The following is a 13,967-nucleotide window of genomic DNA, read 5'->3' on the forward strand; positions in this document are numbered from 1 at the left end:
ACTAATGTGATGCAAAGGAAGAGAGTCTCGGAAGTCAGTGTGTCACTCACTAGCTTTCTGGCTGTTGTGTTGCAGATGTCTGTGGCTTTCCCCCATTTAGTCCACAGTGGCTGTCTGGACGTGTTGTCGGGGGAGAAGAAGCATGTCCCCATTGCTGGCCTTGGCAGGCAGGCTTGCAATTTTTAGGTGACCATCAGTGTGGCGGTGTCATCATCAGTCCAACATGGGTACTCACAGCAGCCCACTGTATACAGTCGTGAGTAAATCTCTCTGGCAAATGCTTCCCTGTGCTTCTATGTGCACAGATATTCCTTTTGGGACAGTGTATGTCCCCTCCTCTAGGATAGAGAAACAATGCTGAAAAGTACCCACACTCCCACTTATAAAACTCTCCTTTGCTTGTTTCCAAGGCTGTATTTTAGCCTTTTCCTGTGGAAAACATTGGCTCAGTGGGGGAGAAGGGGTTCACATAAAATTAGATCTGGTGTATTTCAGCAACTTCCACTTGTAGAAGACTTTGTCATGGTGAAACTCTGACTTGTCAGTCTGGGGGAAGGTGACTAATTAAACTGGCATTGAAGACCAAGCAAAAGATGGTCAATATGCTGAATAAGGAATACATAAGGCTGGTTATACACAGATCCAGTGCAGTTATTTCTATTTTACAGAACAAACAGACCACTGCATTGGACTGTCATCGTGGGAGACCATGATAGAATCCTGAAGGAGTCAACAGAACAGGTAGAGACTAAACAAAACAAGCTAAAATGTGGATTGTGTTGATTCCTCTTCCCTGCTTCTTTGTAATAGATCCATGTGCGCTAAATAAAACCCGGTGCTAACGAATAAGATGAAATAACCAAAGAAAGGTGGGTGTCTTGGGTGACCAAAGGGAAGAAGAGCATTTGAAACAATATAGTCTGTGGACTTGCATGGCAAACCTAATCCTTGATGATACCTTTTAAGGCTTTCTCTTGTTAGTATCTTTTTTTTTTTTTTAAGTTTAGTAGTTGGCAAAACACAGCATCGTGCTGTCTTAATGTTGGGCAATACATCTTCCTACAGAATCACTTGTTGACCAGTGCCTTTCTATGCATTAAGTTGAGTCAAGGGGGCAAAATCATAGGGGTAGTTTATGTTGGTCTTCTGCAAAAATGTATCCGCTTAGATTAGCAAAACGAAATAGAATCCTCGCTCCTAAATTCAGGGGATTTTAAGACAGTCTCTTCCATTTGTGGCCCATCTGTAACCAAGAGTTGGGAGCTATACTGAGGTGACCTCCAGAGTCCTGAATCTTCCCTCTTTTAATCTGTTTTGACTCTTCTCCAGCCTGACACCGATTTATCTCTTCCAAAATGTACTTTAAACCCATCTCCCTTTAATGTCCATTTTCAGTTGTATCTTCGCTGGGCCAGCCTCTTTGATTTCATCATTTTGCTTCATTAACGTTTGATCCTGTTTGGTACAGGTGAGAAGGGTGAAAACTATTGTGGTGCACCCTGACTTTGATACCGTGAGCTATGACTCTGATATTGCACTGATCCAACTGGATGTCCCTCTGGAGTATAACACTGTTGTGAGGCCAATATGTTTGCCCAACAGCACACAACTGTTACCTTCCTCTGTTCTGTGCACCATGACTGGCTGGGGGAGCACCCAAGAAGGTATGTAGTATGTTCTTCTTCTCTAAATGGGCAAACAAGATGGAAATGTCTGTGAAGATTCTACCTCTGTCCTGCATCTCTTAGTATCCTTGTCAGGTGTGCTGTGCACTATGCTGGGTGGGGAGTGGATGGCAGGATCCACTGCTCTTCCTACGCACAGGTGATTTTAGCATTTAGGAGCTTTCTGCTATCACTGTACAAATAGATGTGTTGCTTATGGGCTGGCTGATTTGCAGCTGTCTAGCTATAATTAGAATCGTGTCCAGGATTCCACGCCTAGCAGTTAAGTAAAGCTTCCGTGCTGGATCTTACTTTCTGGTTTGTAGGGAGTAGGAAGCCTCACAAACCATCAAAGGGTTAAAATGATCAGGGCACTGAGGAGAGGCTCCTCAACAAGAGGTATGGTCATTCGGAGACAAACTTGGGGTAGGCTGGGGAGACACTAGCTAAAACCTTGGCTTTTTCCAGCAGGAGCTGTGTTTGAGTCCATTTGCTGAGCAAAGCCAAATTGAGCATCTACTTCTGCTCTGAAATAGCTATACTGCACTGTTGGCAAAGGGGATCCTTCACAGTCTGACATAATGTGTACAGGCACCAGCCTGTATTACATAACCAGAAGGTTCAGATAACCTGGAGGAAAATCCAGTTCCCGTACTCAGCTGCCTGGTTGGATTAGAATTGTGGCTGTTAGCAAGGGGACATGAGGAAACGTGTGTTTTTAGCCGATGTCTCTTTCTGTTGGTTTCAGTCTCCAGTTTTGTATTCTCAGCAGGTTCTTTAACACTGCAAATAGCTTGCAATGTGATAAATGTTCCTCTGCCAATTTCTCCCCCCAGCAGATGGGAGCCTTGCTAGTCGACTGCAGCAGACACAAGTACCCATACTTGAGAGTGAAGTCTGTGAGAAAAATTACTATTTTAATCACCCCGGAGGGATCACAGCTAGAATGCTTTGTGCTGGTTTTGCTTCCTCTGGAGGGCAGGATTCCTGCCAGGTGAGTTGCTACTAAATGCAAGTACCATTGAAGATGAGTCTTGGTGATTGTTTTTCGGCTGTATTTTAATGTGGTAGAAAGCGTTGGGAAAACTCTGGTAGACCAAATCCTACCAACAAGGCAGCCGCCCCCGATAACTGTCTACAGCAGGAATGGGCAATGCATAGCGCATCAAAAAACAATAAACACAATTAGCCCAAACTAGAACTGAATTCAAAACATGGAGCTGGAGAAGCTTAGTGGCAAAAACAACCAGTGGTGTATTTGGGCTTTCAGCTGTAACTGTGATCAGGCCTGAGTAACTCTGGGTGAGGGGAACGTTCTTCCTTTTATGTTTCTTGAATCCTACCCAGTGAATAGATGACAAAGCCAGGTTAGAATATTGGGTCACACATTTTATATTAGTTATATGAGAGAGTAATGTTTAATTGTTCTAGAATCCAACCGGTCAATAGGTTGCTTATAACAGTCTGTAACACCTACTGGTGTGCTTATCTCTAGAATACAAAATATTCATGCCTGTAACACATTTCATTTCTATTTACCTTTATTAACCCTTGATAAACTAGGAGCTGAAGGCCTGTTCTGTTGCATGGTTATGGCAATTGAGCCAAGTAATATACTATCTGTGCAGTCTGACTCCACAGGTAATTTGCAAGCATTGATTTCATTGGTTGTGCGAGGAAGAGTGGGGTTGGTGATCTATATCACAGTGGTCTAGGAGTCCTGGCAGGGCTTAGATACATGTCTTATGGTAGCTGACACTGCACAGGTGTCATTTGTAAAGTCAGAATGGCTGAGAACTTTAAAAAATGGACAATAACAGACTGCACAACCCAGTGATGATTGAACCTGGTGGTACTTTAAACACAAAGAGCTACAACCATTGTTGTTGCTGTTTACATCACTTCACACTGATTCTACAGGTGTGCAACATTTCAGAGTGACAAGCTTGGAATCTAATACAGATTATAAATGGAATATTTATATAAAATGTGACTGAATTTAGTACCTCCTGATTCCCAACCCTGTGTTCAGTCTTCCAGACCACTTTGTTAGTAAGGCAATCTGATTTATTGAATTAGCCATCCCAGTCCATGACTAAGAAACCAGGAGCATGAGCTAGGCACACTCAGTTCTTCTATTCAAACTTTTCCCCTTAACTATGGTCTGTGACTGCTCTTCACTTCTGTGACTAAGATTGTAGAAGACGAATGAATGTAGGAAGTTTCTACTAATATTCTAAGAAGTCCCTCTGTTTGTGTGCTTTCAGGGTGATTCTGGTGGCCCATTGGTTTGCTATAATGAAAAAGAGCCATTTATTCTTTATGGCATCATCAGCTGGGGTGTTGGTTGTGCCAGGCCAAAGAAACCAGGAGTTTATACAAGGGTGAGGGTCTTCCTGGATTGGATCAAATCCACAATAAGAGGTAAATATCTTCTTTCTTCTAAGCAGTGTGTCCCCTAAAGGAAGAGCTTGCTGGAAGTATTCAAAGTATTTTGTGGACAGCAGATAGAACATTTTTCATCCAAAAACAAAAATCTTTTTTTTACAATCACTTTATTTGATTTTTGAACCAACAAAAAAAAAAATCAGAAAAAAAAAAAAACCCAAACTTTTTTAAACCAAAAATTTTCCAGTTTTCAGGGAGGAGTGGGTGTGTGTGTGTGTGTGTGAGAGAGAGAGAGAAACCTTACAGGAAATTTCAGACAAAACACTTTTGTGCATTTTTTCCCCACATTTTTCACGGAAAAATAATGGTATTTTTCTATCAGCCCAATTTTAGACATGCAGAACTTCCGGGATAATCTGAAATGAAGTACATTGCACCAGTACACATCAAACTCTAGACAAGTGCATCTTGAACACTTCTGAGTATGTGCTATCGAAAGAGTAATCAATAACACAGCTCACTAGAGAATGACTAAAATACAGTATGCGCCTCTTAAAAGGAAGTGGACCATGTTCTTTACAATGCAAGGAACACTGAGAGATGACAGGAAGAATGTTTTAAGGCAGTGTGTGTGGTCTCCGAGTCCTACTTAGTAGCCTCACAAACCGCCATGCCTGTGGAATTGGGATGTCTTCCTAACTGAAGTAGAGCAAACCACTTATTTCTTCCCCACAGCAATTTCACTGCTGATGTGGCTGCCATCCATCCCAAGGGATATTCCTAATTATCCATCCTGTATCTTGTCAAGCTAGTTCAGGAGGATGCAAAACTAAAACCTACTCTGGTTAGCAAAAAAAACCCTTTTGATATTCTAGCTATGTGTGACTCAGCATAATGCTTTTATATATAGATATGTTTTTAAAAAATTGTCTACCAGCAGAACTGCAGTGGTGGCAAATGCAGCTCTGTTCCCCATCCTGATTTCTGGCATAAGGGGTTAAAACTATTCACTTGTTGGCCTGCTTAGAGCAGTTGTCATCCAGTGCCTTTTCATAGATTAAACATGACTTTTAGACCTGCTCTTAACTCAAATGAGGAAGAAGAAAATGAATTTCAACATAGTCAGGGACTCAGCATGCTTTTTTAAAAAGCCTTTTTACAATGGTCACTACTAATTCAGGATTGCTAAATGCAGTTCATGAGGGTAGCAGTCTGTCATCTCCCCCAGATGAATTAGATGGCTAGAGGTCTCTTCCATATTGGAAGATCTAGTATCGATGGTTGTTGGGCATTAGCTTTCTATAGTTCTGCTTTTTCATGAGTTTACCCCAAGATAACCAGTCTCAGGAAGAGAAGTGCACAGATCTTTACCTGTAAATCAGTTTCTATGGTGGAGGTTTTACTATCACTTGCTCGTGTTCACTTCTGCCTCTATATAGATGGCTTCATTTGAAAGGTTTAGCGTTCCATTATCACTTCACGAGCAAGGCTATGGTCAATCTGACTCTTGGTGGGATGTCTTAATCCTGTGGATGGGTACTGTCTGGTTTCCCACAAAGCTGTGTCTCTACAGATTATACATAGCCCAGGACATCTTTATTAAACTGTCCTAGTAATAGACCTGTATCTCTCTCTACAGAGATTGAACCAAATGCACTTCAGGTAAGTAATGATGGACATGAAACCTTAACACAGACACCAATGAAACGGCCTACAAAACTAACAGGAGCTGCATACAGACAAGGTAAAAACTCTTCTGTAGCTACATTCAGTTAATAGTGCTGCTGGTCTGTCTCTTGCAGACCCTTGTATCCTGTGGAAGGTGGTGGGCCAAGATTCAGCTTGGTAGTACTGTACAGGGTGCCAAGCTAGGCAACTGTTTCCAAAGTGTGTAAAGGCCAAAAACTTTGTAATTACAGTGGATTTCTTGGAATTGCCTATTGATAAGAGATCTTATGGTTAGATACAAATAATCCTCTTTTAACCCCGAGACTAGTACAGACAAGCTAAGAGAATCTATAGCTGTAGGAGTCCAAACTGGGGGCAACAAACAATTACTTGTTTTCTTTTGAATTCCATCAGCCATAACCTATTTTCCTCAGTGATTGTTTTTTGGTTTCTTTTTTAAAACAAACAAACCTTCTTGCTGTTAGTTTTTTCCTTACGTTGCCCCACACTACAATCTTAAGCTATTTGATACCAGCCACCATATTCTCGTGCCCTTCCCAGCCCCATACGACTAGCATAACTGCCAATCAGAAAACAATTTCCATCCTCCTTTTAATATTGCTTGAACGGTTGGCCAAGGAATTCAATATATTTTTATTGTTGGCTAGAGAATAATTCTCCATTGTCTACTTTCATAAGAATTTGGCCCTTAACTAGCAGGTTTTCTCACAGGATTATGACTCGCTTGACTTAAAATATTAATTAACCCTCATCCTCCTAAGTTAGGTAAATGTCAGAATGCCCTTTTCACAAACTGGTAAACTAGGGAGTAACCAGCCCTGCTTGGGCCAAGAGCAGGGACTGAACCTGCTCCTCTCTGAGCTAAAGGCATGGAATGCAGCCACTTGAGTTGACGGACCAAGTCCCCTACCTGAAAGCGGTAGCAGACTTTCATAACTCTCTTATATGGACCAGCCTCTACTAGAATGACCAGTTTTTAATGTAGGTTACCTACTTTCCTTAATGGAACTTACTCAGTACTGTAGGTGGTCTGAAAAGTAAGTGACAGCACTGGGACTAACACTTGGCACTCCTGACTCAGCAAGGATTTCAGAAAGGCCCATCATAGTTAAGATTTTGGCTCCAAACATTTCCATTTATCCATGGTGCTAAGGGGTATTTTGCACCATCTGCTTTCAGAACGTTCTATTGAATAAACCGTGGACAGCTTTCTTTGAGAGATAAAAAGGACACAATTGGAGTGCATGATTTTAAAGTGCCACCTCTCAGGGCTCTGTACTCCAGAGGAGGAGACCACAGGGAATGCTTGGCTCTGTTTTTTGTGTGTGGAGGGGATGGGGTGGATGAGAGCAGACCCAAGCACATCCATAAAAGAAGGATCCTTTTGTGGTTAAGGCACTGGACTAAATCAGAAGAACTGGATTCGGTTCCAGCCTGTGCCCCAGACATCCTGTGTGATCTTAGGCAATTCACTTAATTCTTTCTACCTCAATTCACCATCTGTAAAAGGTGTAATATTTCCTGTCTGACACCCTTTGTCAGTCTTGTCTATTTAGACTGCAAGCTGTGCAGGGTAGAAACAGTCTTTCTGTGCTTATGTACAGCACCTAGCATAACTGGGTCCCAATTTTGGCTGGGGCTCAGAGGCTACTGTAATACAAATATGATGATGATGATAAACAATTTTGGCTCTTGACCCAACCTCTACCACCTGCCACACACTTAACACACTCAAAAAGCTTTTCTACCACCGCTGAGCAGACAGCATTGAAGGAAAGAATGGTGAAAACATTGAGAGAAAGCAAAAGAACCCTTAAACAAGACACTAGCTTTGGCAAGGTCCCAAGTGCTGTTGCTCACTGTTCTAAAAATCCAGTCTGTTCAGGAGTTAATACTACCAGCTCAGCTTGCTCGCACTGTTACCAGAGAACACAGGCAAGCAATATGTGCTCTAAGCTGTGCTAACTGGCTAGCGTCGCCAGAAAGAAAGTGTGTGAAATCAGGACGGGGGCAGGCAGGTAATAGGTGCCCATATACGAAAAAGCCCCAAATATAGGGACATCTGGTCACCCTATAACTAGCACCCATGCTGATAATTTCAGCAGAAGTCAGGGATTTGAATGGCCATAGAGACTTGAAATATCCCTACAGAATGGTGCCTCCAGGACCGTGTAGGGGACTAAGGCGGGATATGATCATGACTGGTGTGGAGAAAGTGAATAAGGAAGTGTTAGTTACTCCTTCACATAACACAAGAACTAGGGGGTCACCAAATGAAATTAATAGGCAGCAGGTTTAAAAACAAACAAAAGGAAGTATTTTTTTCACACAATGTACAGTCAATCTGTGGAACTCCTTGCCAGAGGATGTTGTGAAGGTGAAGACTACAACAGGGTTCCAAAAAGAACTAGATAAGTTCATGGAGGATAGGTCCATCAATGGCTATTAGCCAGGATGGGCAGGGATAATATCCCTAGCCTCTGTTTGCCAGAAGCTGTGAATGGGCGACGGGTTGGATCACTTGATTACCTGTTCTGTTCATTCCCTCTGGGGCACCTGGCATTGGCCACCGTCAGAAGACAGGATACTGGGCTAGATGGACCTTTGGTCTGATCCATTTTGGTCGTTCTTATGTAGTGGGTGGGGATGCTCACACAGTTGCTAGCAATGCTGTACCTCTTCCATACAGAGAGCATCAGTTACCAGCATAGCAACCTCCGCATAGGATTCATTTAACTTGCTTACATATAGAATAGAGATGGGGTACACACTCCTTCCTTTGGGTTCCTAGCCTAACCACCCAGCCTACTAAACTGAACTGCAAGCTTTTTCCCGTTGTCAGCATCCCATGCTCATGCATAATGTCTGGGGCAAGAGGTGGTGAGGTCAATGCTAGCTTTAGCAGGGATTTCACAAATTTCAGTGGTGGAGGAAATGACTTACAAAGTACTAACGCTATTACAGAGAGATTATGGCTTATAAAAGATACTGCTGTGGGCTGCAAAAAGCCCTATTGTATACAGGATTAAAGGGGGACACATCTCACTAGCAGTTTTGTTTTCTCTCCTCCTGCTTACAACACTCACACAGATGCTTCAAAATATTTCCCTATTGATTGGGTCTCTTTCCACTTGGGAAATGCTGCATTTGAGTCCCCTCTGTGTGCATGGAGCACAAGCCAACACAGCTCTGTTCTTCTTGTGCCCTTATCTGTGTGATTTCTAAGCAGGGAAAGCATTCTTTGCTTTCCCAGGAAACATCCACTAACTTGCTCAGCCTGTTGCCTAAGCCTGGCCAGGTTGGTAAGAGACCAGTGTCAGATAAAGAATAAATCATCACACTGGAAAATTGTCCAGATCAATGAATATGTGAAAGCTTGAGCTGGATAGCTTTGTTAGGTTTCTCCCCATTGAACACCCAGTTCACTCTGGCACTGTCCAGGGTCATTGGCTGTTTGGATGGGCTGGCAGGCCAGTTTTACGAACTCTTTTTTGGTCTCCCCTCTTAAAGGCCTGGCAGCCTGGGCACTTGGTCACTTTGGGGATGTTGCCCATCTTGCTTCCAGTAGCTGGATTGTTGGGGCTTTCTCAAAGCACTGTGCTTGCCTTTTAGCACTGGAAACTCATCCTCTGTCTGTACTGGAGTATTTCACTTCTATCATTCCAGGCACTGGAGACCTGGGGATTGCTTAAATACTAAATTATGGGAACTATACCATATCTTCATTAGGGAGAAGCAAAAGTTTGCCCTCGGTTACACCTGTGCATTTCAACTGGCTTCAGAGGACTGCACGTTTGTAACGGAGGGCAAACTTTCTCTTTGTCTTACTAGAGAGACAGTCAGTGCCCTGGGTCTCAGTGATGACTGAAGCAGTTACATGCAGTACTAACAAGCTATTTCCCATTGGCCATATTGTCCTCTTAGGATCTCTGATCTAAGACGTAATTAATAGGCATTGTAGAGCAGTAAAAGCTCTTTCCCAATGCTTCTGTGACCAGCATGTGCTCTTCTGTGCAGAATGTCCATCGGAAGTGGAGTTAACAGAGCCCAGAGGTTTCTTCTCATCCCCTTGCTCATCAGGCTACATAGGAAGCTTGAATTGCTCTTGGGTGCTCAGAATGTCCCCCAGAGGCATGGCAAAGCTCACAGTAAAGCATCTGTCAATACCAGCCTCACGGAACTGCCAAGTGGAGCTCCTAGGGATATATGAAGAGAGCCAAAGAGGAAGAAAAGTAGTAGGTAATCAATAATCTAACTCAGGGTAGGCAACCTATGGCACGCATGCCAAAGGCAGCACACGAGCTGATTTTCAGTGGCACTCACACTGCCCAGGTCCTGGCCACCGGTCCGGGGGGCTCTGCATTTTAATTTAGTTTTAAATGAAACTTCTTAAGCATTTTAAAAACCTTATTTACTTTACATACAATAGTTTAGTTCTATATTATAGACTTCTAGAAAGAGACCTAAAAATGTTTAAATGTATTACTGGCACGCAATTAGAGTGAATAAATGAAGACTCGGCACACCACTTCTGAAAGGTTGCCGACCCCTGATCTAACTGAAGCTTTTCAGCACTTACTTTCTCCTCTGTGTGTTGAATCTTTTTTTAAACCTGGCCAGTGTCCATAGAGTGACTGTGCCATACTGCAGGCTGAATTTACTTTAAGCTACATTTTAAGGCCAGATTCTCTGAGTGTATTTTGACTTAGTTCTGTTGACATCAGTGCATCTGTTTAAAGCAGCAGAGTCGGGCCCTTAATCGAATTGTATGAATGGCAAGCGAGGGTGTGTGGAAATCATGGTGTAGTATTTGGATAGATATGCAGGTACTATAAGTTAGACATTCTGGCCTAAATCAGTGTTCCTTGACCTTTTTTTTTTTTTTTTTTTTTTTTTTTTCCAGGCGATGTACCCCTTGCCTGAAGTAAAAACATTTTACAGTCCCCCTTACAGGTCACTTTTCAATGATAATGATAGGGTTCTATATGTATGGCTTCTGATTACAGTTTTTAACTGATAAAACACCCCTGATTTAAAAACAAAAAAAGCCCAGTGATTTCATTATTCAACAAACATGGGAAATGGCTACCTGTATCTAAAGGTTTGTCTATACTGAGCAGTAAATTACTCCTGGGAGAATTCTGTGCCACTGCATATGCACAGAATTTGTCCCTTGAAGAATTTGTTTTTGCTTCCCTGCAGAAAAATGACTTTCTGATGGGGAAGCAAAAGGAAGCCACAAGATTAGTCATGTCCCCCTCCGCAGCAGTATGTTTCGGGTGCCCAGGGCAGCCAGCAAAGAGGTAAATCACTGTGGGGCAGGAGGTGGGACTGGGGAAGACCTGGCTGGTGGCTCCTACCCTGCACCGAGCTCAGCTGCTAGTCTGAGCTGGGCTGGGGAGGATGGAACTTCGTCTTCCCCTGCACAGAATCCGGGGCCGGGTCAGACCCACCCCCCAGATTTCTCCCCCAATTGTAGGAAGCTCTGCAAACTACCCCCACCCCCCATGCTTCCTGCACCCATCACTCCTCAGATGCAAGGGGAGGGATCACTGTGCAGGGAGGTGCTCCCTCATCTGCCCAACCCCTGTGCATCCAAGTACCCCATCATACCCAGACCCTTCTGCTGAGCCTCACCCCCTCCCCTGCATTCACTACCCCCCAATGAGCCCCACTCCCTGTCTGTGGACTCCCCACTGAGCCCCCAACTACCTTCACCTGGACCCCCCCCTGCAGAGTCCCATTGCACCAACCCCCCACCCTAACAAGCCCCTGTACATTCAGATCCCCTCCCCCACTCAGATCCCCGACTGAGCTGCCTGCACCCAGATTGCCCCACACAGAACCCTTTCAACCCACACCTGGATCCTGCCACACTAAGCCCCTTCACACTGGGATCCTGCCTTGCTGAGCCTGTCTGCCCGCACGTGTTGCAGAGGAGCAGGGCCCTGGGGTGCTTCTGGGGCAGGCCCAGTCCTTGGATTGTGTCAGAGTTGGGTGCAGCCTTGTCGCTGAGTCCATGTCCTGGAGGGAAGCTGCGCAGTGATTTCCCACCTCTGTGTAGCCAGTGGCCTGTGCTCCCCAATGCCATGCTGGAGCCTCCATGTTTATTTGACAAACTAAAATTTGAAGAATTTTAAAATATTGGGTGCAGAATGTTTAATTTTTTGGCACAGAATGCCCTCAGGAGTAAGGCCAGACTACAGGGATTTGATGTGTGGTGTTTATCCATGTAGACCCGCCGGTGCATGCTAAAAGTTTCCTACTGCACTTCAATGTAGTGCTGTTTGAGGCAGTACTACGTTAACACCCATAAGGGAACATTGCAAAGAGATCACTTGTTTCAGTGTATACAAGTGTAATGAGTAAGACTGTCTACACTACAAATTACTTCGGTATAACTAATGTCACTCTGGGGTATGAATAATCCACACCCTGAGCAACATAAATTACTGACCTGAGCACCAGTATGGACAGCACTAAGTCAGCGAGAGAGCTTCTCCTTGTGACCTAGCTACTGCCTCTCGTGGAGGCAGGAGTTAAGTTGATCGGAGAGCTCTCTCTCATTGGCTTAGAGCGTCTTCACCAGAAGTGCTACAGTGGCATAGTTGTGGTGTGGACAGTATAGACTGTCCTATAATCTACTGTTACCCTTTTGGCCCAAGCAGCTATTAAAAAATTTGAGGTCTAGTAGGCTGTTCCAGTTGGAAGTAGAAATTGATGGACTCTTGTAATTTTTCTTTTGAAGCAGTTGTGGTGGTGGTGGTGGGGGGGGGGGGGGCGGTTTGTTTGGCTTAGTACATTCTTTGTAAAAAAACCAACTCCTGTGCCTCTGAACACAGAGGGAATCCAAATAGCAGAAAACAGTTTCTTTTGTGCAAAGCACCAAGAACACACTTTTTTTATTATTTATTTATTTATTTATTTATTTATTTTTAGCCTGCATCTTGACCCAAAAACCTCCCCAGGTTTCTTCCAGGGTCAACCACTGTGCTTTCAGCTGCTCCTTTGGGCAGTCTTCCCCCTCTGTGTGTTCCTGTCTGGCCTCTGTTTCTGTGTGATTTCTTTCCCCATTACCCCTCCCCCCACTTACCCAAAAGAACACTCTGCCAAAAGTTCCTGGGTGGGTTCTCAAGTACCTTCTTGTCTTAGTCATGTTAATAGAAGGGAGAGCTCACGCCTGCCCATTTCAATGGGGTTTTAACTCAAACCATAAAAAGGTTTCACCCAACTCCTTACACACTACGTTATACAAAAAGAAGGCCCTGAAAAACCTATTTTTTGGCATCTACATAACTCAAATTCCTAAAAATACTCCCCTGCCCCAAATTTAATAAATCCCCCCCAAAACCCAGAAGACCTAAATATATTTAAGTGGTTGTTTTGAGAGGTTGACAGAGACCCTGGAAGTGTAAGGGAGCATGGGGATGGAAGAGGGAAACTTTTTTTTTTTTTTTTTTTGCTTTAGATTTTAACAATTTTCAGTTCCTCATGACCCCACAATTGTCTTTTGCAACCCTCTGAACCCACCAGTTGAGCGAAAGGGGTCTACATAAACAAATGAGATAATATTGTGCCTATATTTAAAATAGGCAGAAACTATGGAATAGGGTTGGAGAGAGGGGTCAGAAAGAAAGTAAGGTGCCAGCTCCAACATCATCTTATTTCATGCAGATTTACAGATTCGTAGACTTAAACACCATAAAGGGCCATCATGATCATCTAGTCTGACCTCCTGCACATTGCAGGCCACAGAACTCACCCACCCACTTCTATAGTTCAGGTGCACAACATTCTGTACTATACAACCATAAATAAAATAGAACTGGAGCTGCTATGTGCAGAGGAAAAGGGAAAATCAAGATAAGAACCTTGGAATCCCTGTGAGGAAATGGGTGGGGGAAATGGCTTTTTCTTCTCTATTTTAAAGCGCTGTGCTGATGGTGGGGTGAGGGGTCAAGAAGAGGTAAATGACTAGCTAGCAGCATCTCCCATTGCTGCTTGAATGCTAGCGCCATCCCCAAAGAGCTTTATTAGCATTCTCCTTCCTATTCCGTATGTGCTATGAGTAGAACAGGAAGTGAAGTGAATTGTAAGTGTTTCAGGAGAGGGCATGGTGTGCGCTTGGGGAGAAACGAGGCCTTTCTAATTGTTTAAAACAAAACAATGCCCCTACGCAGACTGTTTCTGGGGAAAGGAGGGGCTAAAAGCCACAAGGAGGAAATA

At 43.7% G+C, this 13,967-nt stretch overlaps 1 protein-coding gene across 7 annotated transcripts in view; it reads left to right on the top strand.

The window, feature by feature from the left end:
- Positions 1-13,967, top strand: part of OVCH1 (ovochymase 1) — a 55,276-nt gene that overhangs the window by 25,740 nt on the left and 15,569 nt on the right. For 5 of the 7 annotated variants that reach the window (XM_065566688.1, XM_065566716.1, XM_065566706.1 and 2 more), the window contains 7 exons: positions 76-256; positions 669-741; positions 1,469-1,664; positions 2,501-2,658; positions 3,932-4,088; positions 5,692-5,796; positions 9,759-9,980. In XM_065566688.1, coding sequence (XP_065422760.1) covers positions 76-256; positions 669-741; positions 1,469-1,664; positions 2,501-2,658; positions 3,932-4,088; positions 5,692-5,796; positions 9,759-9,980 — 1,092 coding nt within the window. The remainder of the gene's footprint in view (positions 1-75; positions 257-668; positions 742-1,468; positions 1,665-2,500; positions 2,659-3,931; positions 4,089-5,691; positions 5,797-9,758; positions 9,981-13,967) is intronic. The other 2 variants (XM_065566697.1, XM_065566722.1) reach the window with 2 other exon arrangements.

This window comes from Chrysemys picta, chromosome 1, assembly GCF_011386835.1.
Source record: "Chrysemys picta bellii isolate R12L10 chromosome 1, ASM1138683v2, whole genome shotgun sequence".
NCBI classification, from domain to species: domain Eukaryota; kingdom Metazoa; phylum Chordata; order Testudines; family Emydidae; genus Chrysemys; species Chrysemys picta.